Source organism: Diplotaxodon limnothrissa, linkage group LG23, assembly GCF_057381915.1.
Source record: "Diplotaxodon limnothrissa isolate DT_005_m linkage group LG23, D_limnothrissa_male_GT1.1, whole genome shotgun sequence".
Lineage (NCBI taxonomy): Eukaryota > Metazoa > Chordata > Actinopteri > Cichliformes > Cichlidae > Diplotaxodon > Diplotaxodon limnothrissa.
The window spans coordinates 5,820,012-5,846,165 of record NC_140617.1 but is presented as its reverse complement, the minus strand read 5'-3'; the positions used below and the strand labels follow the sequence as shown (position 1 = coordinate 5,846,165).

The following is a 26,154-nucleotide window of genomic DNA, read 5'->3' as shown; positions in this document are numbered from 1 at the left end:
GCTCTCAGCACTGCTGTCTGTTTCTACGCTGTTGGCTGCACATTAGACTTCTGAAACTTTAAACTGGATACGTTTGAACATTAAAGGTTACTGTCCCATAGCCCAATAAAGGAGACATGGAAATTTGTCAACAGATCAAAGTGAAATTACTTTCATTCACTGAACAGGTAATATTGGTGTGTGTTCTGTCTTCTAGTAGCTGCAATTCCAGCAGTGTAAAATAGACTTAGCAGCAGATTAGGATCAGTTATAATGGCATTTATACATTTTTGGCATCACTAAATTAATTTATGCACCTTCCTGTGATATTGTGGTGTGCACTTCATTTGGTGGTGGTTTTAGTAAGGTGTGGCTTAACAACTTCCACATATAAAACAGATCTGCCAACAGAGAATCTATAATGCACTTAATGTAAAACATGGTGTAAATGAAATGTTAAAGTTACCACTATGACTTAGCCAGGTGAGAAAGGAGCCTCTTTCATGATACAAAAAAAAAAAACCCTCTGATTTTAAGCTTAGCATAGCTAAGACACTAATCTCACTTCATAGTACACCCCTCAGGTCTGTTCCATTAGGATTCAATCAGTGTTTACAGCTGGCAGATAAAGTTATAGTGTGTGTGAAATTTAGAGATTTTAGTATTAATAAATATAAGAAAGATTTTTAAACAAGATTTAATATTTATTATCATGGTTACTTGGGATACACTAATGCCTGGGGGCACTGCATCTGGTTTGTGTGTTTTTTCATAAAAAAGTAAATGGGGCTTTTATTAACCTCAGTTGTAGAAGGCTGGCAGATCTCTGTTTTGAAAAGTAGATGTACGAAGTCGATGCTTGTTGTGCTGCTGTGCTCTTGTTAAAGTTGTTTGGCTCACACAAACTTAAGTCCTTTCATTTTTTTAATTAAAAGCACCCAGCATTTCGCACCCACACATACCTATCATTTCTCAACAAGCCTTTTAGTCATCACTCAACAATAATCAGGGCTCTAGAGTGCGACCAATTTGGTCGCAAATGCGACCAAATTTTTCAGTGGTGCGACTAAAAAAAAATATTTGGTTGCACCTGTGCGACCAACTGTTCGGGTAGCAAAAAAAAAAAAAATCTGCAACCTTCCCTGTGGTCAACAACAGACACATTATGCCCCTATCGTGGACTAAACCAATCAGAGATAGTAAGGGGCGGGACCTCTCTGATTGGCCGTGGTCCAGTTGAAAGTGCAGGTGGAAGTGGGAGGTGAGTAGCTTGAATAAAGCGATATCAATTCATTAAATCCTGAATCGACTTTTAAATATAACTGTGTTTTGCCAGAAACGCCAGATTCTCAGATTAAAGCTCACAAAACCATTTCAACAACAACCAAACAGCAAACGAGAGCAGGTACACGGACTCCACACAAAGACGTAAACACAGAGCCGACGCATCAGAATCAGCTTTGTCTTTCTCGGCTTTCTCACCCGATGGCCCGTAGACGGACACGCTGTCGGAGCTTAGCGATTCTGATGCGTCCGGTCCGCGCTGTGATTACGTCTTTTTGCGCTGATTCTGAGCTGCAGGTTTTGTCTCTCTCCAACCAAAATTCACCAAGCCAGCAGCAAAAGAAGCAGCAAACTACGCTTCACATTTGATCAATGTCATCATGAATTTTGCTGTTTTGCTTCCACGACTATTAAAAACACACTTCATGCACAGCTAGCTCTCTCTCTATCTCTCTCTGTACTTCAAGAACAGTTTCCCGTCTCCAATCTCTGTTTTCTGTATTATTCATTCGCTTATTACCCACCAGTCTACCGTTGTTTACAGCGCTGTCGGCTGCTGTCTTTTTCTTTTCTTTTTCTTTTTGTCACTTAAATGACCTCGGACAAGAAAGCCTATTTTTTCTGTTGTTCAATACTGAAGAAATTTAAACTTTATATACAGAACATTGTAGAATATTTTTAAGGTTATCTGCTATAAAAAGCCAGACCAGGAAAATCTCCTTCATGTTTTTCTGTGTTTTATTCTCAGTTACTTTCACACAAAGGCATCTGCTGTGATGTTCACAATTCTGATGAAGTCAGTACTGATAAATGATCAGAATTATAATATTTCTGACTGTCTGAGGCTAAGTTGAATCAAATCGGGACTTTGAAAACCGGAATCGAATGGATTATAGAAATCAGTGATGATACCCAGCCCTAGTGAGCAGCCTAGGCACGACAGAAGTGGATGTAGCTGTAATAGGAAAAGAACTATTGATAACTTTTCTGTTAAGTTAAGGCCTGATCCTTCTGAAATTCATAGCCAGTGCTCTGACACGGTGTCATCAATCTTTGAATGCTGAAAAAGCACAGTGTATCCAGAAAAACACATTATATTATATAAATTATTATAAAATTTGTGTGCGCCTAACTTTTGTGCCGGTACACCTAACTTTTTAAAGTTAGGCGTACCAGTACGCCCATGGCAAAAAGTTAGTCTAGAGCCCTGATAATTAAGTGTGCTGTATAGTGAACTGCGTTAGTTATTAGGTTTGTAATGCATCTCAGAATGTGCTTCTTTTTTCTAGTTTTCAATTAGCCTCCAGTGTATAAATAGTCCTGCCCTCTTTGTCAGGCTTTCTGTGAATGTACCTGTTGTGTCCTACCTTTCACAAGCTCTTGTTTGTCCCCGCTCAAGTTGCATTTGTTTGGATAGCATTTAAAAGCTTTCTGTTAACTGTCAACTTTGCCTCCTTACCTTAACGTTGCAATCCACACACTTCATTGTTACAACAAGAATCATTAAAGATAATCACTTCAACAAGTCCTTCAACTATTTTATTTGTGCAGTAAATGTTTATTAAATTATTCTGTATCTCCAACTCATTCCAGCTGTGGGATATGGATAATATAATTAATCACTGTGTATCAACACATGGCCATCAAACTTAGAGGCTTTGATGTGCCTCATCAACCACTTTTTCTATTGCAGCATTCTAAAAATTGGTTCTCATGATCAGTGGGATACCACAACTTCAAACAAGATTGTTAATGTCTTTAGATTTATTACTGCCCATATGTCTTACTGACAGCCTTCTGTGGGTTTAGATAAAGTTAGAGCCCTGAATAGAAGTTAGAGTGGAGTTGGAAGATAATTTTTACACTGTCACACCTCCATAAATACTAACTACAAACTCACAGAGGAAACAAAAAGCATGAAGACACCAGTTCTTTAAAATGCTTTTCGCCAAAGAATTCCCAAAAGTTCCAGAGACAGTCCCTAAGGATGACATTGCATCATTTTGCCTAAATAATCACCTTGTATGGAGTAGGGGCAATGGGTGGAATATTGGTTTATTGGATTTTATGGCTATAATAGGATTGTATTGGCTGTCTAAAATCAATTTGAACCAGAAGAAAAAAGATGGAAGCTCTTCAATAAGCTGTCCATCAGTGACTGATTAAGGACACTGAGGCTACACATGTGAAATGAAACACTGTTATTAAAGCTGACTTTCTACTCCCTCTTCAAAATAGCACATATTTAAATTGTAGTCAAGCATGTTCTGTTATAGGTTGCTAACCTTTTTTGCCTTTAGCGGTAAGTAATAGCAAAACACATCAGATATGCAGCTGTTCTAATTGCCATCACAGCAATTTAGTTACATTGGGAAATAACAACTTCAAAGAAAAGAAAGCCAAAGAGAGACACAGAAATGAAGAAATAAGTAAATAACCAATATTTTGTGACTTTTTAGTGCTTTTCTGCCCAAACATTTTAGCTAAAATATCACAATTTATTCTAGCTGCTTCTATAAACCATCAAGCTTTATGCAGCCTTAACCAAATCCAATGGCTAAAAATCATTACAAAGTGCATTCGTGGATGTTATACATTCATTTGGCATCAATTTTCATTGATCCAGTGTTGTGTTGATTGATCCTCAATGACATTCATGCACAGGCATGCCTAAATGTTATATAATAGGTACTTTTGAGTCAAAGCATTAAAAGGCATTGAATAATCAGAGCCAGGTCAATATATTCACCCCTGATCTGTGACTCCTTTCCATAAGTATTGATCATTAAAACCACAGCGTGGCCGAATGTCTTTGCATGGATGACTGTGAAAAACTGAAAAAGACCATCACACCATAGACATCAGACCATGGACGACGGAACCACAACTGGAGATGTTTGTAATTCATCTGTTGGAGCTGTTACAGCAAGGACAACACAAAAACAGGACATGGCTTGATATGCACATACTGCAACATCGTGTAACTCTTGTGCACAAGCTAACATTTACTGTAGTCTTCCCACAGAAATTTGGCCAGGACCCAGAATCAATGTCAGACTGAATGCTGTCAACAACTTTGCATCAAAGGTGATGTGTTTAAGCTCAGTCAAAGTCTTCCACTGAGTGTTTCTCAGTTTTTAAAGTGCCATTCAAAGTAGTAAAGTCACTTTGATATTTTCTACTACTGCCACATCTTCCTTTTCTTTCCTGTATTTTCCCTCATCCACTGCGGCGTGCACCGCTTCGACAATACTTTAATCAGCTGCTCCACTGCTCAGTGAGCTCAGAGCTCCTCTGTGGCCTATATGTCCTTGTGTCACACACACAGCCTCATTCACCTAAATCACTGCACTGCCATTTTCTGACAGACACATTCTCACATCACATAGCTGAGTGGAAACATGAGCTGCCCACTGCTCTCAGGGCAGAAGGTGAAAACACACACACACACTCACACACAGTTGAGGCACATACTCTATACTTCATCTTGAACAGCCTCTGGCACAAACGGCCGACTTGCAGCATATGGAGATTCCATGTTCATTTTCAGTCAGGGAGCTTGACCCAGGCCTCCTGGACCTGACAGTGAAGCGGCTGAGATTGTAATCAGTTATTCAAACACATAATATGGAAACAAGGCCCACAGAGGCAATCTGCCATTTCCTCGTGAAGTCACCTCACAGTAGACTGCATATGTTAAATGTTAAGTCAGAATATGCCTGTCATTATTTCCCCCTATGCTTCAGGGACACAGCAGTTTGCAGCTGCTGACCTCTGAGGTTCCCTCACTCATACCTGACCTGGCAGTGACTCACCGATCTCACAGCTCTCTCCAGAGAACCCCTGAGGACAGTAGCAACTGTAACCATCCCCTTCCTGCAGGCAGCTTCCACCATGGAGGCAAGGATTGGTCTGGCATGGATTACTCTCCACTGTCAGGAAAGAAAACAAGACGAGGGAGAAGTTAACTGAATTTATCAGGTATATTTCTATAGATAGAGAGCATTATAAAAGTGTCTTCACAAACTATAACAGGCAATGTGCCCGCATTATACCTCTGTCATTACCCTTACTGAGCTCATTTTTGGCTCCTCTCTGGCAGGGATAGAAGAAGAGCATAGGCAGACAGTATGTCTCAGACTCTATGACTTTCAACAAGGTGACGGATTGGCTGTTGTTGTGTCTGTCATGCCCCTATTTATCATGAATGATAGTAAATAATAAACGCATTTTACGTTGGTGGGCTATAACTCTGTGCCTTTTCATGGGAAATGTTTTGGCAGATGAATGGTGGAGATTGAGATTAACTTGTAATTATTGAACTTATATTTTAGTATGGGACAGAGGGAGGAGAAAATTTGACAAGGACAGTTAGAGCACAGAATGATCATCAGGATTTTTTATTCTGTGTGCAAAGGACTGTAGGGAACTGCCTAGATTAAGTGTCTTTTTATTATCCAATCCTGATAGGATTGCAGGCCCTGACACAATCTGTCAGGGCATCTAATACACTGCATCTTCTCCATAATAACACCCAGGCTCACTTAATGATGTATGAGCATAGAGATGCTGTGCACAACACAGAGTACACTTGGTCTAAAAGTGTGGGAACACTTGCATTGGTGGATGCATTACTGTCTTTATACATGTGCACATCTGGAAGCATATGTGTGTGAATATCTGGATGTTTCTCTGACCCTGACTCATTGCATGCACACGAGATATAATGTGGCCGCGTGTTCAATTTTCTGTGAAACATGGTGATAAACTCCTGCTGTTGCAGAGGGGCTGCTGTTGATACAGCGGGCAGGGGCAATGATGGAAATGCTGGCTTTGAAAATACATAAAAGTGATTCGCCGAATGAGAAAAACCATTAGAGACAGGCTCATTTCTTAATTCAGCAGTGGGGAGGAAAAAGCAACACTGTACGTGATTTGAAAACATACATTGCTTAAAGGTTAATGACGTGCTGATGGAAATGGGGAAATCTCTAAGTACTAGTAGTGTATGACAAAGTGAAAACACACTTAGGATATGGTCAATTTGAAGGCTTGGTTGGGTTTGAAAATGTCGGGTAAAGAAAAATTGCGGAAATGAAGGAAAGAGGTAAAGGACAGACACCTTCTGAGTTGTTATCTGTCTATCAATTCATCCACCAGGGCTAAAGGTAAATTGGTAATGTGGAAATGGTGGTTAGCCGCCATAAATACCAGTGCACATGTAACACACATGCATTTAGCTTCAAAGCGAGTGACTTGAAAGTCAATAATGTTTCATACTTCAAAAAATAAAAAATAAAAAAGGAGAAATGCATAGAATTCTTTTTAATGGAAAATTAGGGATAAATAATCAGTGATGAATAGTAGTGACGATAATGTTTTTTATTTCAGCTCGGCACAGATTCTATTGAACTTTATTCTCTTGACCTCTCTTGAATAGAGAGAAATCATAGTGCCTCAAAGCTAATATTAACTTAACCCAATTCCAATTAAGTTAGGATGTTTTGTAAAATTTAAACAGAATGCAATGATTTGCAAATCTTAGAAATCCACATTTAATTTAAAAAAATGTAATTCATTGTAAAATGTACTTTTTTACATTTTACATTGTATAATATAAATAAAACCATTAACTGGAATTGGGGGCGAAGCAAATGTCCTTCGCAATGTTGTTGTGCAGTGTTTGAAGGTATCAGTATCAGCGAGATACCCTTATGGTATGCACTTCAAATATAAAAGAGCTAATAATTGTCTAATTCCCCATAAAAAGTATCGTCTGCTCGTATTAAAACCAAATTTATATGCTAAGGTAGAGATCAACCTGGCTGAAGCAAGACTTCAAGTATACAACTTTATATTAGAGCACCAACAATTTACTGGTTGGCCCATATTGGCTATATGTTGTTAGTAAATGCCTTTCAGTATCAGCATCTATAATTGCTGATAAAGCAAAAATTAAAAAAGTAAAGAAGAGACAAGACACATCCTTAAACTATTGTTAGTGCTGATGTTCCATAGTTTGAAGGTAGAGACTTTCTGCAGTTTCCCTGTTGGTAACACAGTTTGGAACGCCTCAAAAAACAACGACTAGCTGATCCCAGCAGAGATTGGCCGAGTATTAATGGAAAAATAAATATGCAAGACAAATGTTAGGGAAATCTGTTTATGTTTCATATGTTTGAAAGAAAAAAAGACAGTCTAATATGTTGGAGTTTTAAATATCTATATGGCTTCTTCGACAAACCTCTACATGTTATCTTTTAAATGTTTACATTTAAGTTGCAATGAAATAAACCAATGGTCTCTTTCCCACTTAAATAAACTGCTTGAGTCACACTTACTCAAACTTTACCACATACTGCCAAAAATAGGTCTACCATTTGATTATCTCTGTCAGTTTTGGGGCATTCAATCAGTTACACAAATGTCTCAAGTTACTGGTGCAGTAGAAAAGGTAGCGATGCACACAAAGTAACTGGCAGCTGAGGACCAGGTTATCAGTGAAAAAGGCTTCAGAACCCAAAAGGCAAACTCCTTATGACTATACCCCCATTCAGTCAAACCACAGAGAGTATCACTATAGATTTGGCTTGTGGTGCTGTTGGAATTAATGTCGCACAAGGCTCTTCTTTGCAATCGTGAAAAATTAGAGTGACAGATCTTCAAAAGTAATCCATAAGCTCTTTAAGATATCAGTGAATGGCATTGCCAGCTGATAGGAAAAATTAGAGCAAAGCTTGTGTGTGGCAGCTGTGTTTATTCATGTATATGGGAATGTATGCATTTATGCCTTAAAAACCTCATAAATGAATTCCTATTGGTTCAATTTTTGCCACAAAAGAAATGATTTCTTGCTATAATTAAAGTAGTTCTAGCAAAATTGCCTTAATAATGAGTTTAAAAGGACTTTTCCTCTACCAGCAGTGATAAATGGTGGCAGTGCAGTCTATGGTAATACACAGACAAGGAGCTGAGCTGTAGCAGAATAGAACATTGATCCAATCTGCAGACAATTAGTAACGACTTATTACACACAAATGAGACCGTGTTCTTCACCATCTGTCCACAAACAATAGCCTGCAGACTTGGTGCTGAAATCATAGGTATGGATTGAGTACAGGAAAGTTTCAGTACACATCAAGGTTCTGCTTGAATGTTTAAGAAGACACAAAGCCAGCCCATTGCATCTAGTACACTGTTAAAAAAAACATCTTAAAAAAACTGTAATATTCTGGCAGCTGGGGCGCCAAAATACTACCGTAAAATAACAGAAAATAACTTCCTCATGAAAATACAGTTATTTTCAGTAATGAAAATACAGTTTGTTACGCTAATCTCACATGGGATTCTGCCTTTTCCAAGTGCTTTTAGACATCAAATTAGGAACATTTTAACGTGATCAAACAATGAAATTACCTATAAACAAGGTCAATGAATGTGGCAATATGAATCATAATACGTAAATGTACAGAAATATACAGTTAACAGTTGGTTTAAATAATAATGGATTGCATGCCCTGGGAGAGACTGACAGAGGCGAGGTTGCCATATCGCACCATCGGCCCCTCTGGCCATCACCAGTAGGCGAAGAGTCTTGACCACAGACACAATACCGAGAGTGTCCGAGCCGGGGCTCGAACCGGCAACCTTCTGATCACAAGGCAAACTGCCAACTCTTGAGCCGCAATTGCCCTAAATAGCAATGATAATAATACTTATGTGATGTAACACAAGGTTATAGGAATCATGTTATATACTTTTCCACACACTCATCCCCCCCTCCCTTTCCAAACGCCTTCGACGCTTATTCCCCTCTGATGCTGACGGTGGATCAAGGAGACCAGCGTACAGGCTGCAGGCCCGGATGTACTGTCTAAATCGGCTGTCTCTCACCCTTTACCCACCCCTGCTTGCTTGTCATGTTTCTCTTTGGTGTATTAAGAGTTTTTTCATGTGCTATGTGCAGAGGTGTTTTTTTCTGTTCTCAAACTGATCACCCTGTTGGAGCTCAGTCTGGGGGGAGTTCTTTTTTTCTCCTTATCTTTCCTCATGTGGTGCATTTTCCATTGTTATACCTCTCTGACCTGTCTTCCCCATGTGATGTTTTGTGTAATGTATGTATGGTCGGAGGGTAAGATGGCGCCGCCATTGCGTGCAATAGGTCGGCAGCCTTATGAAATTTCCCCTTGTGGGACTAATAAAGGTATATCAAATCAAATCCATAGCATTACATTTGAATTCAACAGTTCAATCTTTCAAATAACGGACATATATTTGTGAAATTTCCCCTTGTGGGACTAATAAAGGTATATCAATATATCAATATATCAATAAAATTATGTTTTATTGCATTACAGTGATTTAACGTTAATTTACATTTGAAATGTGAAATCACAGTCTATTTACCTAACTTTAATGATATTCTTGAAGAACAGAACAAAACTGTAAAATGCAGTAAAATACTTTTATATTAGGATTTTTTCCTACAGTACAGCCATACCCGCGACCTTGTGGTTGTTAGTTCACATTCATTGGCCGATGCTTAGCGTCATGTTATTATGTGTCCCAACATCCAATGGCATGTCACATTGTTTTCATGGCCACACCCTCACCCCAGGTGCAGAGGCCTATTTCTGTTCAGGAATGTTGTGAATACTTTGAGATTTATATTAATTGCAATTCCTACCTCTACATTTATTTTTTAAAATATATAATTAGCACAGAGTGGCCGTGCAATGTTTTATATGTTTTTTTTTTTAGTTTTTATTCCTATTAATTATATTTTCACTTGTTACCTCTGAATTATTGAATCAGACCTAGATGACATGAAATTTTCAGCAAAATTATAATTCAAATACTCCTTAAATTATTGATTATTCTCATTAATTTTTGATCATTTTATATATTTTTCCATAGTATTAAATTTGAATTTAACAGATCATTCTCTCACATAACAGACAAATATTTGTGAAATTATGATACATTTCTGAATGTATTTTTACAATCTAAATATGCATATGTACAAAAAATATATTTAGAAAAGAAGTAAATTGTGTTTTACTATATTTACAGTAATGATATGTTATTTTACCTTTGACATGTAAAATTACAGTCTACTTATGTAAATTTAATGATATTCTAGAAAGACAGTACAAAACTGTAAAATATACAGTAAGATACTTTGACATTACTATTTTTTGGAACAGTGTACTTGTGGGCATGTCTGTACACGTATATTAACTGCGGTTATTATATAATTGGAAAACAGTTTTTAAAAAGTATGAGAGGGAGGAGATAAAGCCCCTGGTCCGTGACACAGATGGGAGGAGAAGATAGAAATTCACATTTATTAAAGAGAAGCACAAGTATGAGAAAATGCCAACTAGAGAGGGACAGAAAGCCACAGAGAGAACTGTCATACATTTCTTCCTCTCTTAATGCTGCTAGCTTATGATTAATTACACACTGGTCTTTAAATAGGTCGCTCCTTCTATCCTTTCTGTGTGTCTTTCTCCTTCTGTGCCGAAGACCGAAGAAGAAAGATTGGAGGCTAGAGTACGAAAAAAGACAAGGGGAAAGATAGAGAAACTTGTCCCTGACATAGACACACGGAAATAGGCAGATATAGCAAAAGAGAGACATTTTCAGCCTTGCAGGGTTTCAACTTCCAGGGCTAAGGTCTGCGGTGTGACACAAATTCATACTCACAAAACAGATAATGTAAAGTCTTCATCCCTGACAATGAGCAGATATTGCAACATCTCTTCATTCCTCTGCAGAGTTTTATGAAATATGTTCTGCTGGGTGACATTTTACTGCTCCATTGGGTCATCTTTAGTTTTTTTCTAAGCCTCTCAAGAGAGAGATTATCTTAGAGTTGTGGCATATTTGGGAAGCTACTCCTCGATGTGTGCTCGTACACACACAGGATTTAGAATGGACCATAAAAGAGGATTGCACTTGGGGAAATGTCTCAAGTCCTATGAAGTCTGAGGCTGAGTGGTTAGCAAATTCATCTGAATGGAAGCCTGCTGAAAAGGTTGTGCTGACAGAAACACTGAAGTCTGCATGAATAAATGTGTGACACGCACACCCACATGTGGCAAAACTGCACACATATGCACTTACATTTGCTGTATATACACCTGCTTATCACCCACCATTTAGCTGTGCTTGGACTCAGTGAACCTTGTAATAGCTTTGCTGAGACATAGATCATACCTCAGCCTGTTCAAGTGTTCCCCCTCTCTGAGCGTGATAAGCCATCACCTAGGCCCAAGAAAGAGCTGGCCCATAAAACTTTAATGCTACAATACATTCCGAAAAGGTACCGAAGCACACAGAAATGTTAGAGCCAGATGAATGCCAGGCTAAACTGCAAAGTATGGGCTTCACTAGAGTTGTTGTCATCACTGTGGCAGCTCATCTGTGTGTGCAGTGTGAAATATTTATATAGTCACTTGTTCAATGGCCACCGTGAACATCTATTTTATCACAAGTTCATTTTTTGTATATGAAAGTGGCAACATCTGTGCTGTATAACTCCAAGAATTCCCCACACTTGGGGAGTCTAGAATTTAAAATAGAGTAAAATACGCAAAAAACTAGAAATGTTGAAACAATGCTGCGGACACGCAAGAAGAAGAGGGCAAAACGTGACTTCCTGGCGATGTTTCAGAAACGATGTGCACGTCAAAAAATTAAAAACAATGTTTTTAATTTTTAGGTGCAGACTTGCTGAACTTCATAGTCACACCTTTTATGGTATACAGACACACAGGAAATGAGAAAGCAATGAAAGCCCATTTAACTTTTAGGGATCTCACACCTAAGTTCTAATCATTCTTATCTTCTCCTTAATACTTCTAGTGTTTGCACAGCTCAGCAATGAGTACTAGGCCAGATTGTATAAAACTAGAAGTGCTCTTTAAGATAATTAGGTGCGGCATGACTTTCCATGATGAAAAATACACCCATTGTAAAAAGTTGGCTCTACTGTCTGCTCTGCCAAAGTCTACGGTTCAGTCAATAATCCGTATGACCTATATGACTTCAAATTTCCATCTCGCCTCTGACAGGAATGACATAGAGACTCACATGTCTGAACATTAGCCATGTATCAGTGTCCCCTGGGCAGGAAAGTCACTCAGTGCAGATCAGCCACAATTACTGCCACTGCAAGCTGAATACACACTGGGGAAATATAAAACCGCTTTGTGTTGAAATATAGATAACACGTCTCTCTAGCACAGAGATGCAGACCCCAATGCAATCTTAGATTACTTCAAAGTGATTGATTTACAGAGGTGAGCTACACAAAGGTGGAAAGGGAAGGTAAGAAAGTGGAAAAGGGCAGAAGAAGAGATAGAGTGAGACAGAGGTTAAGTTTACTTGTGGGTAGTGCAGCTCTCGCCTCTTACTGATGTCGGTGCCCCAACCGTCAATTTAATGCACCCAAGAGCTGTCGGTCTGCAGTCTGGAGCATTACACTAAACTTCTCAGGCCTACAAGTTAAGGGATCATGTACACAACAGCCAGTCTCAACTCCCTGGGAAAAAGCTGCTTCCTGCTCTCCCTTTACCAGTCTAAAGCAGTGGTACACAAGATACGTGTGAAGACTGGTAGCCTTTTAGAAGAAAATTAAATATGGTTTAACTGAATGCAATTCATTCCATCCATCCATCCTCTTGTATTTATCCAGTTAAGGGTCATTAGGGAGCTGGAGGCTATCACAACTGTGGTTTTCAGGTTTTAAAAATTATCTTTGTACTTCCTCTTTCTTGGTGAAATGCTATATAATTGCAATATTTTCACTTCCTATTGGTTACTCTATTAAAACAAGTGGGGATTTAAAAATATAATCTCATGGTTTTAACGAAAAGTCAGTTGCATCTGTGCTACAAACTGAACAATGTAAATTTTGCACTTTACTCTTGCCAGCTACCAAGCTATTGCATACAACTATTTTCAGAACAGTCCCTGGTAGACCTGTTCTGATCCTATGTACTTGTGTGATTTTACCACTGACCCCAAGGTCAAATACCAATTTTGTTTTCAAATGGCCTGACTTTTGAGTGGAGGATCATTGGTGGTAAAAAATGCTGGATCTCCAGCTATGACTCAGAAACCAAACAGCAGTTTTTGCTTCAAAATTCTACTTTTTTCAAAACTTAGAGTGATGTGTCAAGTCAAGGGCTGGGACCAGGACCATTCTTTGCTATTTTTTCAACTTTCCAGATGTTGTGCGCCTCCAATTTGTCCCTCGGTGAGATTATCAAAACTGACTTCTTGTATAACATCCTGTGGCCTTTGATGGGGAATATTCAGCAGAAAACACCTGACCTGCTGCATATGCCATCATTTTTTGATCATACCAACAACTTCGGCTTAGTGTCTACCTGGGAGGCAAATGCCAGTGCATCCCACACGGAGAGGCGAAGGTGATAAACAGAAGACATTTCAGTGTACAGAACAGATTCAGTGTAATACACCATAAATGGTGCAAGGCAATATAGCAGGACTGCCAGTGGCAAACCTAACAACAGAAGCTGCTTAGTAAGCTGCTTGAACATACACAAAAAAAATGACCTCGAAGGGATAATCAGCTAAATGTTAATTATGGATAGTTGCATATGCAACTATGGACGTGCAATTTTCAGCTACTGAAGGGTTTGTTTTGTAACACCAGGCAACGTCTAGTGTTGTTATCCATATGACCTCCAGGTACGGGCCAAAATGTGGTTGTTGTGGACGTTTTTTCAATGGCAAACTTCGACTCATTATAGAGATTGTTTTTATACTGCTTCTGAAGGCTCTGTAGTCCCATGTGTCCAAAGAGTGGAGGGCATGTTTCCTGTACACAAAAAGTTGTGTGTGAAGGAATGCAGTGATCAGCGGACATCTCCAAGATTTTGTGGGCTCTTAAGCTAAAACAAAAGTGAGCAGCTGCATGGTGGATTTCGACCAGATATGTCCCCAGCTTCTCACAGACAGTTTGCAAAATGTGCACATCAACAAAGACTGTCGAGCAGATAGTCCAGTTCATACATACACTTGTATAAACTCCATCGCAACTTGTCTGTCCTGCTGCCGATCACAACAACATTGACTTCCTCTTTCAAAGCTCTTCACAATAAAACAGGGTACTCATAAAAAATAATCATATATAGTGCAAAAGCTCTTTTAAACTTAGTAAACACATTGTACTCCTTCTAAAAGGAATTTCAAAAAGTTTTTCTAAATACTAAATACTATTATTATTTTATATTTTAACATGGATCTCAATGTTTTTAATCTTTCAACACATTTTAATAAAGTTTTAGCCTGGTTACAAACAATTAAGTTGATTTATTCAACAAATAAATAAACCAATTAAGGAAAAACAAGAAAATGTAAAATAAGCACAAAAAATAAATTGGCCAACACGTAATAAATTGTTTTTGTTTATAAATAATCTGTTCTTTTGTGTTATTTTTCAAACAATAATGTTGATATTTATAAATAACAAAATCCAATAAAAAAATGATCTGTACATCTATCCAACAGCCAATGTTTAGTGGGAAGGTAAGAAAATAACGTTATCTTAGCTAAAGTTACATATTTCATTAGAATGAATTGATAGAGTTAGATTGTCTTGATGCATGCTCAATCATCCAGGTAAGTAAATCCCAAAAAGTTGAATCTGTTCATCTGGAGAAAGCGTTTTGGGATAGGGTTGGCTTATTTGAAATATCATCTTACCAACATCAAGATATCGTGTTTCGAGTTAAAATAATATTCACTGACGGACGTTATCGTCTTACCCCTGTTTCCCTGAAAGATACCATGAGGTTTTATATTAAAAAGTTTTACCCACACTAGACTTTTGCGGCAATGGTAGTAAGACAACAACTTCTACAACCTCATCCTCCTTCACAACGCTGTCAAATTACCTTTTTTATTATCAGTTTTATTGAGAAACCCCTAGGGGTGGAAATGACACAGTCTGCATTTAACTGGAAGACCAAGGGATAGCAATCAGGCAAATTCTGCAAAAAAAAAAAAGTCTAGGAGCAGCTGCCTCAGAAGTGTGTTCTCTATGATTTAATGTCATTATTGAACGGCTTGTAAATGTACATCTAAATCTGTTTTTTGTCTCTCAAAAGTCAAAGGTTTCAATTGTCAGTGTTAATCTATAAAACACCGGAAAGTTCTTTGTGCAAAGTCACATTGTCAATGTAGTGATAAAACTGATTAGGGTAGGTGAATGTAAAGGCCAAAAAACTACAAACAGTGTGAAGTCATTTGTAATTCTATCGATCAGTCTCCTGACTACTGATCTCGCAGGAGCTGATTGGATGATCAGAACACCTGATGTACTTCAAAAGCTGCAGACAGAAGCCTGCACCCTTTGGGAATGTGTTCACATCTTAGAGGCAAGGTTGTTCATGGAGCAGGTGTAGTGATGTGATTACTGCACTGAGTCTGACAAAATAGGATTTATGAGCACTGCAGGGGAGGGAGAAGCTTTTTCTGTCCATCTGACCACATATGATGTCCCTTGTCTAGTTGCCGTTACACACCTTTGTGTGTCTGTGAGAGAGAGAGTGTGTCCAGAGGTGAAAAGGGGTGAAAGCAACACTGGATCTAAACTGTAGTTCTAGATGTCAAACACACTGCTCAGCCATTCCACAAGTAACCATTAACAGTGCTCCATTAATTATTAATAAGAATGCTTAAAGTTGCAATCAACACTGGATTACTCAAATGACTCCTACTACCTTGCCAATATATTAAACTGTTCCAAAGTATTATTTATTTAAATCGTACGGGGATCAATTTCAGTCATATTTCAATGGGGTAAGTTAACCCTGCTGGTGTATGTGACACAAAACAGACAGAGCTGTGGAGACGCATAAAGGAAAAAAGCCCAAATAAGATGTATTACCAAATAAAAAATTAAAATGAAAAACAAGACCATATATATACACACACACGAGTCAAAAGGTTGGACACACCTTCTCATTTAATGGTTTTTAAAGCCACGCTTTGCTTTGATTACTGCTTTGCACACTCTTGGCATTCTCTCGATGTGCTTCATGAGGACGAGTTCCCACAGATGCTGAGCACTGAGGGCTCTTTTGCCTTCCCCCTGTGGTCCATCTCATCCTAAACCATCTCGACTGAGTTTAGGTCTGCTGACTGTGGAGGACAGGCCATCAGGGACAGCACTCCATGGCTCATTTACTTGGTCAAACAGCCTTTACGCAACCTGGAGGTGTGTTTGGGATCATTGTCTTGTTGAAAAATTAATGATGGTCCAACTAAATACAATCCGGATGGGATGTCACTGCAGGATGCTGTGGCCTTCAGTTTTGAATAGATCCCCATCAGTGTCACCAGCAAAGCACCCCCACACCATCACGTCTCCTCCTCTACGCTTCGCAATGGGAACCATGCATGTAGAGACCATCCTTTTCTGCGTCACACAAAGACACAGCAGGTGGAACCAAAGATCTCAAATCTGAACTCATCAGAACAAAGCACAGATTTCCACTGCTCTAATGTCCACTCCTTGTGTTTCTTGGCCCAAAAAAATCTCTTATGCTTGTTGCTTTTCCTTAGTCATAGTTTCTTAGCAGCTATTTGACCATAAAGGCCTGATTCGCGCAGTCTCCTCTGAACATTTGATGAAGAGATGTGTCTTCTACTGGAACTCGTAGCATTTATCTGGGCTCTAATCTGAGTGCTGTTAACTTGCAATTTCTGAGGCTGGTGACTCGGATGAATTTATCCTCAGCAGCAGAGGTGACTCTTGGTCTTCCTTTCCTGGGGCAGTCCTCATGTGAACCAGTTTCATCGTAGCACTTGATGGTTTTTGTGACTGGGCACACATTCAAAGTTTTAGTAATTTTCTCCACTGACTGACCTTCAGTTCAGCAATGATGGACTGTTGTTTCTCTTTACTTAGCTGATTGGTTCTTACCACAATATGAATTCTAACAGTTGTCAAATAGGGCTCTCAACTGTGTACCAAACTGACTTCTGCACAACACAACTGATGGTCCCCACACCATTAAGAGTTCAAGAAATTCCACAAATGAACCCTGACAGGGCCCACCTGTGTAGTGGAAACTATTTCAGGTGATTACATCATGAAGCTCATTGAGAAAAGGCCAAGGGTTTGCAGCGCTGTCAATAAACCAGCAAAGGGTGGCTACTCTCAGGAATCTAAGATATAAAGCATATTTAGAGTTATTTATCAATTTTTCTTTGTGTAAATAGCAAGACAACCCGAGAGTCCATTGCAATTTTTTTTTCAAAATATAACACAAAAACAAACCCAAAACAAAAAGAGAAGCAAACAGGCTCAGATGCGTTACAGAAAAAACAATTAATTCAAACAAACTTGCACTTTCACAATACAAGAAAAAAATATATATACAAAAAGCTGAAGCTGATGAAAGTTTAGAAATCTACTTTAGCCCAATCTGGCTTTTGGTCCATTGCAAATTTAAATAAAACTTTCCACTTTCAACTTCATCTCTTTTTAACTATATTTAATTTTTTTTTCTCCAAGCAAACACATACACACACACACACAAGCGCGCACACACAACAACACAAAATATGAAAAAGCATGACACTTGCGATTAGCTACAGCACCAGCAGCCCGAGACAGCAGAAAGCAGCCGATGCACTCTTAGTGAGCACCTTGTGGGCCGAGCGTCACACTGAATCAGCCTGGATAGGACCAGGGAGGAGTAACATACCAGGGATTCAACACAACCCAATTCCACAGCCCTGTAAAGCGAGACTGACGAACAAATTGAGGGTCCATTGTTACAAGAGCAGCACTTGTAGCGTCTCCGATCGTGCTAAATAAATTGCATTATCTGGACTGTCAGAGTGGCAGCAAAATAATCCATCCTGGCTTATCATCACAAACACATTCGATCCACTTTGGGTTTCTTCCCCCTTCTCTTCAATTTGTCTTTGCTTTCATTTTCAGAGCTTTGTGAAATAGAATATTGAATCAACCACATCCTCCCATTTTTAACTGTCTAATAACATTTTATATACCCACAGAACTAAAAAGGGGCTTAAACACTGCCAATGATTATGAATTATTTATATTTTGACTTAAAGAATTTGCAGCGTTACACATGAAGTGATTGAACAATTCCATCAAGATGCACGGTGAATGAAAAATATGCTGTCAAATTAAGTGTGCAACGAGTGCAGTACGCTGTTTCATATTTTCAGTATTCAGTAAGCTGCACTGCAAAATGTGCCACATGAAGTGCAAGGAACATGATGGTATGCTTTGACCTTGAAATCCACAGTCCTCCTCTGATATTTTTATGCCCTTGTAGCACATGTGGTGCAAAAGATTTACAAAGGAGTTCCATGCAAATCAGAAGCAAGAGGTTGGAAAATGGTTGAATTTTGTGAGTTTCGGCATTTTCAGAATAATAAGGAGGTTTTAGCAAGAAAAAATGCTTTTGATGATTTGTTAAACATTGTTTCAAATAAGCTGTAAAACCAATTATCATTTATATTTCTGTTATATGTCATCTAATGCTGTTTGTACATGTTGACCACAGTGCTGGCATACATTGAGGATGTGCTGTCTGGCAAGGTGACAGCAGACAACAGCGTGGGCCATTTCCTGATGGATCTGGTAAACAAAGTACCCACTATCTCACCTGAGGACTTTGAGAACATGCTCAATTCCAACATCAATGACCTGTTAATGGTGACCTACCTGTCCAACCTCACCCAAGCCCAGACTGTTCTCAATAAGAAGCTGGTGCTGCTCTGAGAGGGTTTCTTTGAAGTCATTCATATTTAATTTTTGTACCTGTGTTGGACTGTGTTGGATATAACTCTTGGTGGGTGTATAGATCAGAAACATTTCACACCTAAAAGACACTGCATTTCTAACTGTGATTGTTAGAAATCATGGAACTAAGCACTAGGTGCACATCACTGAGACACACTAGAATTTTAAATGAAATTTTAAAAGGAATAACCTCCCTTGGAAACACAGTGCGATGGTGTACATTTGTGTCTAGTTAAACTGAATCAAAAACAAAAATACTTTCTTGCTTGGTGAAGCTTATTTCCACACTTGAAAATGATGAGCCATTTCCTCACTGCGATTGACACATATGCTTAAAAGAGATGAGGCTAATGCTGAGACTGGCTGAGAAGGCAATGATTAAACTCCAAAATACTTCAGTTTCTATTCTACTTTTTCCAAATCTTTTCTGCAAAAATCTACAAATATGCCAAGCATGCTTGGAAACACCCTCACTGACTTTGGACACGCGACATTTTTTTTTTGCTTTAAATGAAAAGGAAAGGCGACACGAGCAGTTCTATTTCTATTCCTTTAGAGGACATTACACTTTTATTCGTTTCAGGGTTCTAAACCCTAAGGATAACTACTTCTTGCCTAACCTTATATTGAATGAGTTAAACTTTAGGGACTTGCTTTTTGTCCCTGAAATCTAGTCAGGTCTCCCCAATGCAACTATCTAAATGGATTTAGGTCAGAAAATTGGTAATAGAAGGGAACACACACACACACACACACACACACACACACACACACACACACACACACACGCGTGTGTGGTTAGGGAATCTCATCTTCCCCTGTGTGTATGTCTCTATCCCACTGTGGTTACCACGAGGAAGTTGTTCTGACAGCATTGCAGCACTATTACTACAAGCAAGCTGTGGGCAGGAGGGTTTGCCTGTAGAAATATTTAAAACTCAACAAAGAAGAACTACTTTAGATGACCCCAGAGTGCTGCTTGCCAGCAGAAACTCAGAAAATTGTATAATTTACACCTTCATATCCTCTACCCATTTAGAGACCTTCCCCCTCTTGTGACTTGTAATTTTTCCTCGTCTCTGAATCCTTCTCGCTGGGACAGATCCGTGGGTGTGTCTGACATGCCCTACATGAAGAGACCGCTCAGCCCTTGCACCCGCTGTGGGCTGGCTGCTACATGATGCGTTGTGACTGATGCTGGGAGCCAAACACCGCTGCCACTGCTCTGCCTTTAGCACCACAGAGAAGGAGCAAAGTCAGTCAGGCAATTTGGCAACTCAAAACCCCCAGCTGAGTGCACTCATCCCCTCTGCTGCCACTCGTCTGTAGCTAGAAAATACCTCAATTCGAAATCATACATTTCGCTGTTAACCTTGATGGCAGGCAGCTCCATTTTTGACGGCAAGTGCATGCATGTGTGACTTGCTGAGATCCTGACAGGTGTACACGCGTGTGTCTGACTGCAAATGGAGTGCGAAAACGTGAGAGGAACACGCAAGGATGCTGGTATTCAAATCATGTTTGGCAGCCATTGTTTTTATGCTCTGCCTAGTGACCTGTTACCATAAAATGAATGCCTACATGCTCCGCATTTGGTTGTAATAAAAGTAGCTGATATTTTGTCTCATTTCTCTGACCTCGGAGAGGATAGAACTGTTACCTGTCTCTTTCAGCAGAAGGAAGCTGATTCCTGACATCTAATCTGATGGCACTTGAATGCTCCACTGTAACCTATATCATGCAACCAGGTGAGTGTTTTCTACTCTGCACAGTCACACAATGACTCCACATAAAGGATTTTATTCTGTCTGACAGCACCATGTCCAGCTCTCTGTCTCCATCCATCGCCCCTATCACCTCACAATTGGTGGCACACAGAGGTGATGTTGTTCTTTGCTTCACTGAAACTCTACAAACCAGCAGGATCCCAAAGTCTGTGCCTGACAACAAACACTCAGTTTTTCATTGGGTAAGAAAAAAAAATCCCTGAGTGAAATGCTCTTTGGTTTTTGTTCTTGTTTTTTTTTTTTTAAATAGGGTGACATACAACCCAGGATGGGTCTTCATTCATCTTCTTTTGAGCAGCTTCAAAATGAAAATGAGTACCATAAAACAGGCAGAGATGAGGTTGCCTGAATGCTCCACCAAGCAGCTGATGGCTGTATCTGCTGTGAGATTTTACTTTTAGTTGTTTTACTCCTCATTGAGTCAGCTGGTTTGAATGTGACTCATTCATAAAGGCAACAGGAGCAAATGTTTGCCATATTTTGGCTGGTATGGGACTAGGATCAATTATCGTAAACTTGCAATACAAAAATGCAAAGTTACTGAGAGCTGAATGGGAGAAAAGACCACAAATGGTCACACAAAGGGGCTTTGTGCATATGCGAGTATAAAGCTGAGTAATAAAAAGACAAATGCATGATTAGAAGACATATGTTGTGCCCAGGGACACAAAAAACTGAAGTTTAGTATCGATTGTTACTGCATTACTAGAGTTAACGCCACACTTTTGTCTGCCTCCCAACTGATCTTTAGAGGGCTTTGAGATGAGAAAATAGTCATAAAAACAACAACAAAACTTGTTTATCAATTCTGTTGCGGATTTGCTACCAGGAACAGTCAAGAGATGCAGTCATTCATCTGCCATAATGGGAGCTCTGGGTCACACAATCTAAAAAATAAAATACAGCTGCCTGTGATGGGGCTCCTAGGCTGAATAATCACCAGGTTTTGTTGTGGCAGCAAACATAATAAAGCATTTTTATGATGCCATAAAAACGCCTGTTCAAGACTTTTCTATGCTTTTCCAAGCTTGCTGCAGAATAATAAACCAAAAATTTTCACAGAGTATTAGCTTTACCAACTTAAGTGGCATGTCATTGACTTTTACATGTTTAAAGAATGCTCTCCATTCCCAGAAGACAGTGAACACTGATAACAGATATTTTTGCTGGAGCGTTTTGGCTGATGTAAAATAAAAAATTGCATGAAAAGCATGAAAATAAAAATTCCCTGGTGAAATTTACTCAGGATGGGTTTGAGTTTATTCATTGAAAACCAACAGTGCTTTGCAAAGGAGCAAGAATTTGTTTTTTATATCACTGCTGTTGATGTTAGATGATGACCTTGCCAGGCACAGCGTTTGTATCACTGGCCCTTGTGCTTACCCACTTCTTGGACGTTGCTCAGCAAGTAAAGCTCAGCTTGACTTGGGAAAGGTTAATCATGTTTGACTGAGCTCTCTGTACTTCATCAAGGCTGCTTTTGTTTTATTGCTCTCTTTAATCTTTACTCTTCTTCTTATGTACTCGGTTTATGTTATTCCTCATGTACTTTATGGTATATTTCATATTATCAATTTTCAAAGGAACAAAACAACAAAAATGAAAACTCTTCCAAGTTCAAATTAATGAATTATGTTCTTGCATAATGGAATGTTTCATTCTTACTATGATTAAGAATGAAACACAGTATGAGGAGATGCATTAAGGGGCAGATCCAACCATAATTAAAAAAACAAACAAACTGCACCTAAGTTGCACGTATAGCTGGCTGAGCAATATAGAGTTTAAAAAAGGGCTACATCCATCATGTCCATCCAGTCTATAGTTTGCTGGAGTTAATGCCATGACTAACAGCGTGATAGTATTGATGTAGTTTTGCTCTGTTCTGTAAGAACAAATGAAAGAAGGTTTTGATACCAGCTGTACTTATTGTCCTGCTGTCCAACATTCTCTTGTAAACTGTGATTTGGGGGTAAAACAGGGGTTATCGATTCACACTTGTAAGAGATCTTTCAGTTGACTGGAAATTGAGACCATCTTGTTTACCTGAGGATACGGACCTAAAGGCTAATCTTAGGGTGGTAACACTGTGTCTGATCATTGAGGGAATACAAACTGACAACATAACAAGTAACTGTAGCAAGAATGAAGAAAAGACTAGTTTGTCAGTAAAACAATGGATTTGTTTGTTTCTGTTTGTCTCTGCTCTCCTATCCCTGAGGGGCAAATTACTGACTTTTTTTTATAGCTGTAGTAATCAGTAATCATTTTGTAGGTTAGTTCTTCATGCTAATTTCTGCATCTTACTGTCTTCTTTTTTTCCGTCTCCCATCCTCATTATTGTCTTAATTGAATTCACCTGCACCTTCTTACCCTTCTCCCTGGTGTATTTATTTAGTATGCATTTTCTCCCTCCATATTCGTCAGGTTGCTGTCACAAAGCCCTTCTGTTTCTGCATATAATTCATTTGTGATCTCAAGATAATCTACTACATTTGTTTGTTTTGATTAGGACTTTTAGTGTATGTTTTTGAAAAATAGACTTGTATTGAATGAAATTTTGTTCAGTCATACTTGTGTGCTGAAAATAAAGGAGTGAATTTTTTGTAAATTTCCATTTTGCCTCCGTGGTTTCTGTATTTGGGTCCCTGCATGATTATTTCCTCAAAGAATGACATCCTCTCCTTAGTAGACTTCACCTGAGACTAATCACTGAGATATCCTCAAAGTTATACATCTGTTTACAGAGAAACTGACAGTAGGATTTGATGGAAATTCAGTGGATTTAAGACTGGTCTGCATTAATATCATTAACAGTTAATGATGTACACAAAAGGCTCAGCATAGTTGATCTGAGCTCATTTTCAACACTTTGGTAGTGCTGTTATTTCCCTGGTTAACGGGATACAAAGGGCCTATGCTCAGTCAGCACAGAGCGGTATGTAACACCATTTCATCCCACACCACGATAGAACCAAAAGTCCCTTAAGGCTCCTCTTTCACAAAGCCCATTCATTTAATAAGCAGCAGCCAGTGGCGCTGGATTCGATTCGGCAGGAGTGTTTGATATGGAAAAATGGTGGAATTACACCATGAAAAGAAAGAAGAGAAACTTGGAGATGGAAAGTAGAGGGGAGGATGACTGATTAGGCAATGAATGGATTTAAAGTGAGGTGACTTCTTTTTTAAACACAAGTGATTTTGCTGAGGCAGAGGATCCTACAGGGGACAGATATAGTTAGACAGCAATTGACTGCCTTGTGTTGTATCATGTTGGAGTTCAAGAGGCTATCAAAACATTATGCCAGGGAGAGTCATAACAATGACCAGCAGAGTAATAAAAGACATAAAGTCAGGGAGATGGGTAAGGAGGGAGATGAGAAAAGCTAGTAGGGCAGAGGGAAAGAAGGATAGTCAAGAAAAAAAAAAGATGGAAGACACAGGGAGCGAGAGGCAGAAAAATCAATACACTTCTATATGCAGCATTGAGAATGTGCCCTCTTGCTGCTCCAGACAGCCTATCCAAGGACTCCAACAGCCAGCAGACAAACTGAACATCTATCCACAGACCCACACTCATAATATGCCACCCCAGTCTGTCCCTGTCTCCATTTATCTCCGTCTCCTCCCATAAACACATACACACGCACGCACACATGCACACACTTCAACCTACTGGCTTTTCTCCTCCAAATTTAACACTCTAATTTGGTAGAGGGCTGGCTGCCGTGTTATTGATGTTGCCAGAGGTCTGATCCATCTAGAGCCTGGGACAAGGCTTCAGTCAAAATGGCTATAAGTCAGAGGCATCCTGCTCCCTGTTTGCCAGAGTATCAGACCAGCATTGGTAATTTAAAGGTTGGATAGACAGCCAATATTACTGTATACACCTGCCTCGCTTCATCACCCTAAAGGGCCGGATGCCAGTGCTCCGAAGCATTTGGTAAATTTCCATGCTTGTTGAGACACGTTGGATTGGAAATCAATTTTTGTAACTTTTCGTAGTTGCAAACTTCAACAAATGCCGTCTTTAGGATTATACAATATGGAAATTAAGATAAAATAAATTTTAAAAAGAAAATAAATGTCTCTACTTTTCACAGTGTTCACAGAGAGGGATTAGCACATATCCTGTGTGTGTGTTTGTATATGATGGTGTGACATGTGGGATGGATTAGAGAGGTTTACTTCAGAGTGAGCTGTGCATGCTGGTGCTTCTTCACATATCTTTTTCCCCCTTATGTATGTGTTTGTGTTTGAGTGTGTGTGTCCACCCATCTGTGTGGGTTTAGCTGGAGGGCAAAGCAACAAGGGATTGGAAAAGCTGGGTGTTTCGTTATATACCATTGTCTTAGCACAGAGATATATAGCCAAACAGGACACAGAGGAGCTGAGCCTGATCAGACAGCGATGAATGAAGATCGGAAGGAAGCACAGACATGTAAAAAAATAAATTTAAAAAAGAAAAAGGAGGAGAGGAAAAAGAAAACATGGGGAGGAACAATGTGCTCTCTGGATGCCCACAGGACTATGGTTAGTGTAGTCTCTGATCATTGATTAAAGAGCTTTATGTTCTCCTACCCACAGCATTGTGGAGGACATGCTCACCTCTCTCAAGCACTGCCTCAACCCTCCCGCCCCCTATTCTTACTTCCCAGGGCTGTCCATCCTCCTGCCCTTTCCCTTCTCTCTGTCTCTATCTCTCTGAAGTAATGGGCAGACAACCATTGCTGTAATTTCCTCTGTACTAAAAACTGACAACTATAAAAGGTCACACAGAGGAAGTGGTCTCATGCTTCTAATCACTCAACAAGAGCAGGGCCACTCAGTCCATTCAAATATCACCATGATAAAGACAAAATGTCCTCTACTACTGACTGTTTTCTTTTCTTTTTCTGATGTAATAAACAGTTGAACACAGAGAATATAGTGTTTACATTTTTTTTTAAATGCCCTTGAGCTGCACTTATATAAACAGTTTTTTCCTTCTCTGAATAAAATAATTTGGCAGGATTTACACGTTCACTAAATTAAATGATTGCATAATGGGTCATGGTCATGCTCCATGGAAAGCATTCATAAAATGTGAAATATATTGATTGCATGCACCTGAAGCAAACAAGACAGAGTTGAGCCTACGTTATTGGTTTGCTGGGGTGCATTCGACTGAAATCAAAATCTATCTCCTACTCCTGTTGTTATTAAACGGATGAAAGCTCATCTCCTGCTTTACAGCTCCCTGTAAACTAGAAAACATCACTCGACCAAATCTGATTTCTC

At 39.2% G+C, this 26,154-nt stretch overlaps 1 protein-coding gene across 1 annotated transcript in view; it reads right to left on the bottom strand.

Moving 5' to 3' along the window:
- ncanb (neurocan b) overlaps positions 1 to 26,154 on the bottom strand; it is a 140,506-nt gene that overhangs the window by 71,915 nt on the left and 42,437 nt on the right. The window contains exon 10 of the mRNA XM_085347851.1: positions 5,079 to 5,195. Within this exon, the coding sequence (XP_085203977.1) occupies positions 5,079 to 5,195 (117 nt within the window). The remainder of the gene's footprint in view (positions 1 to 5,078; positions 5,196 to 26,154) is intronic.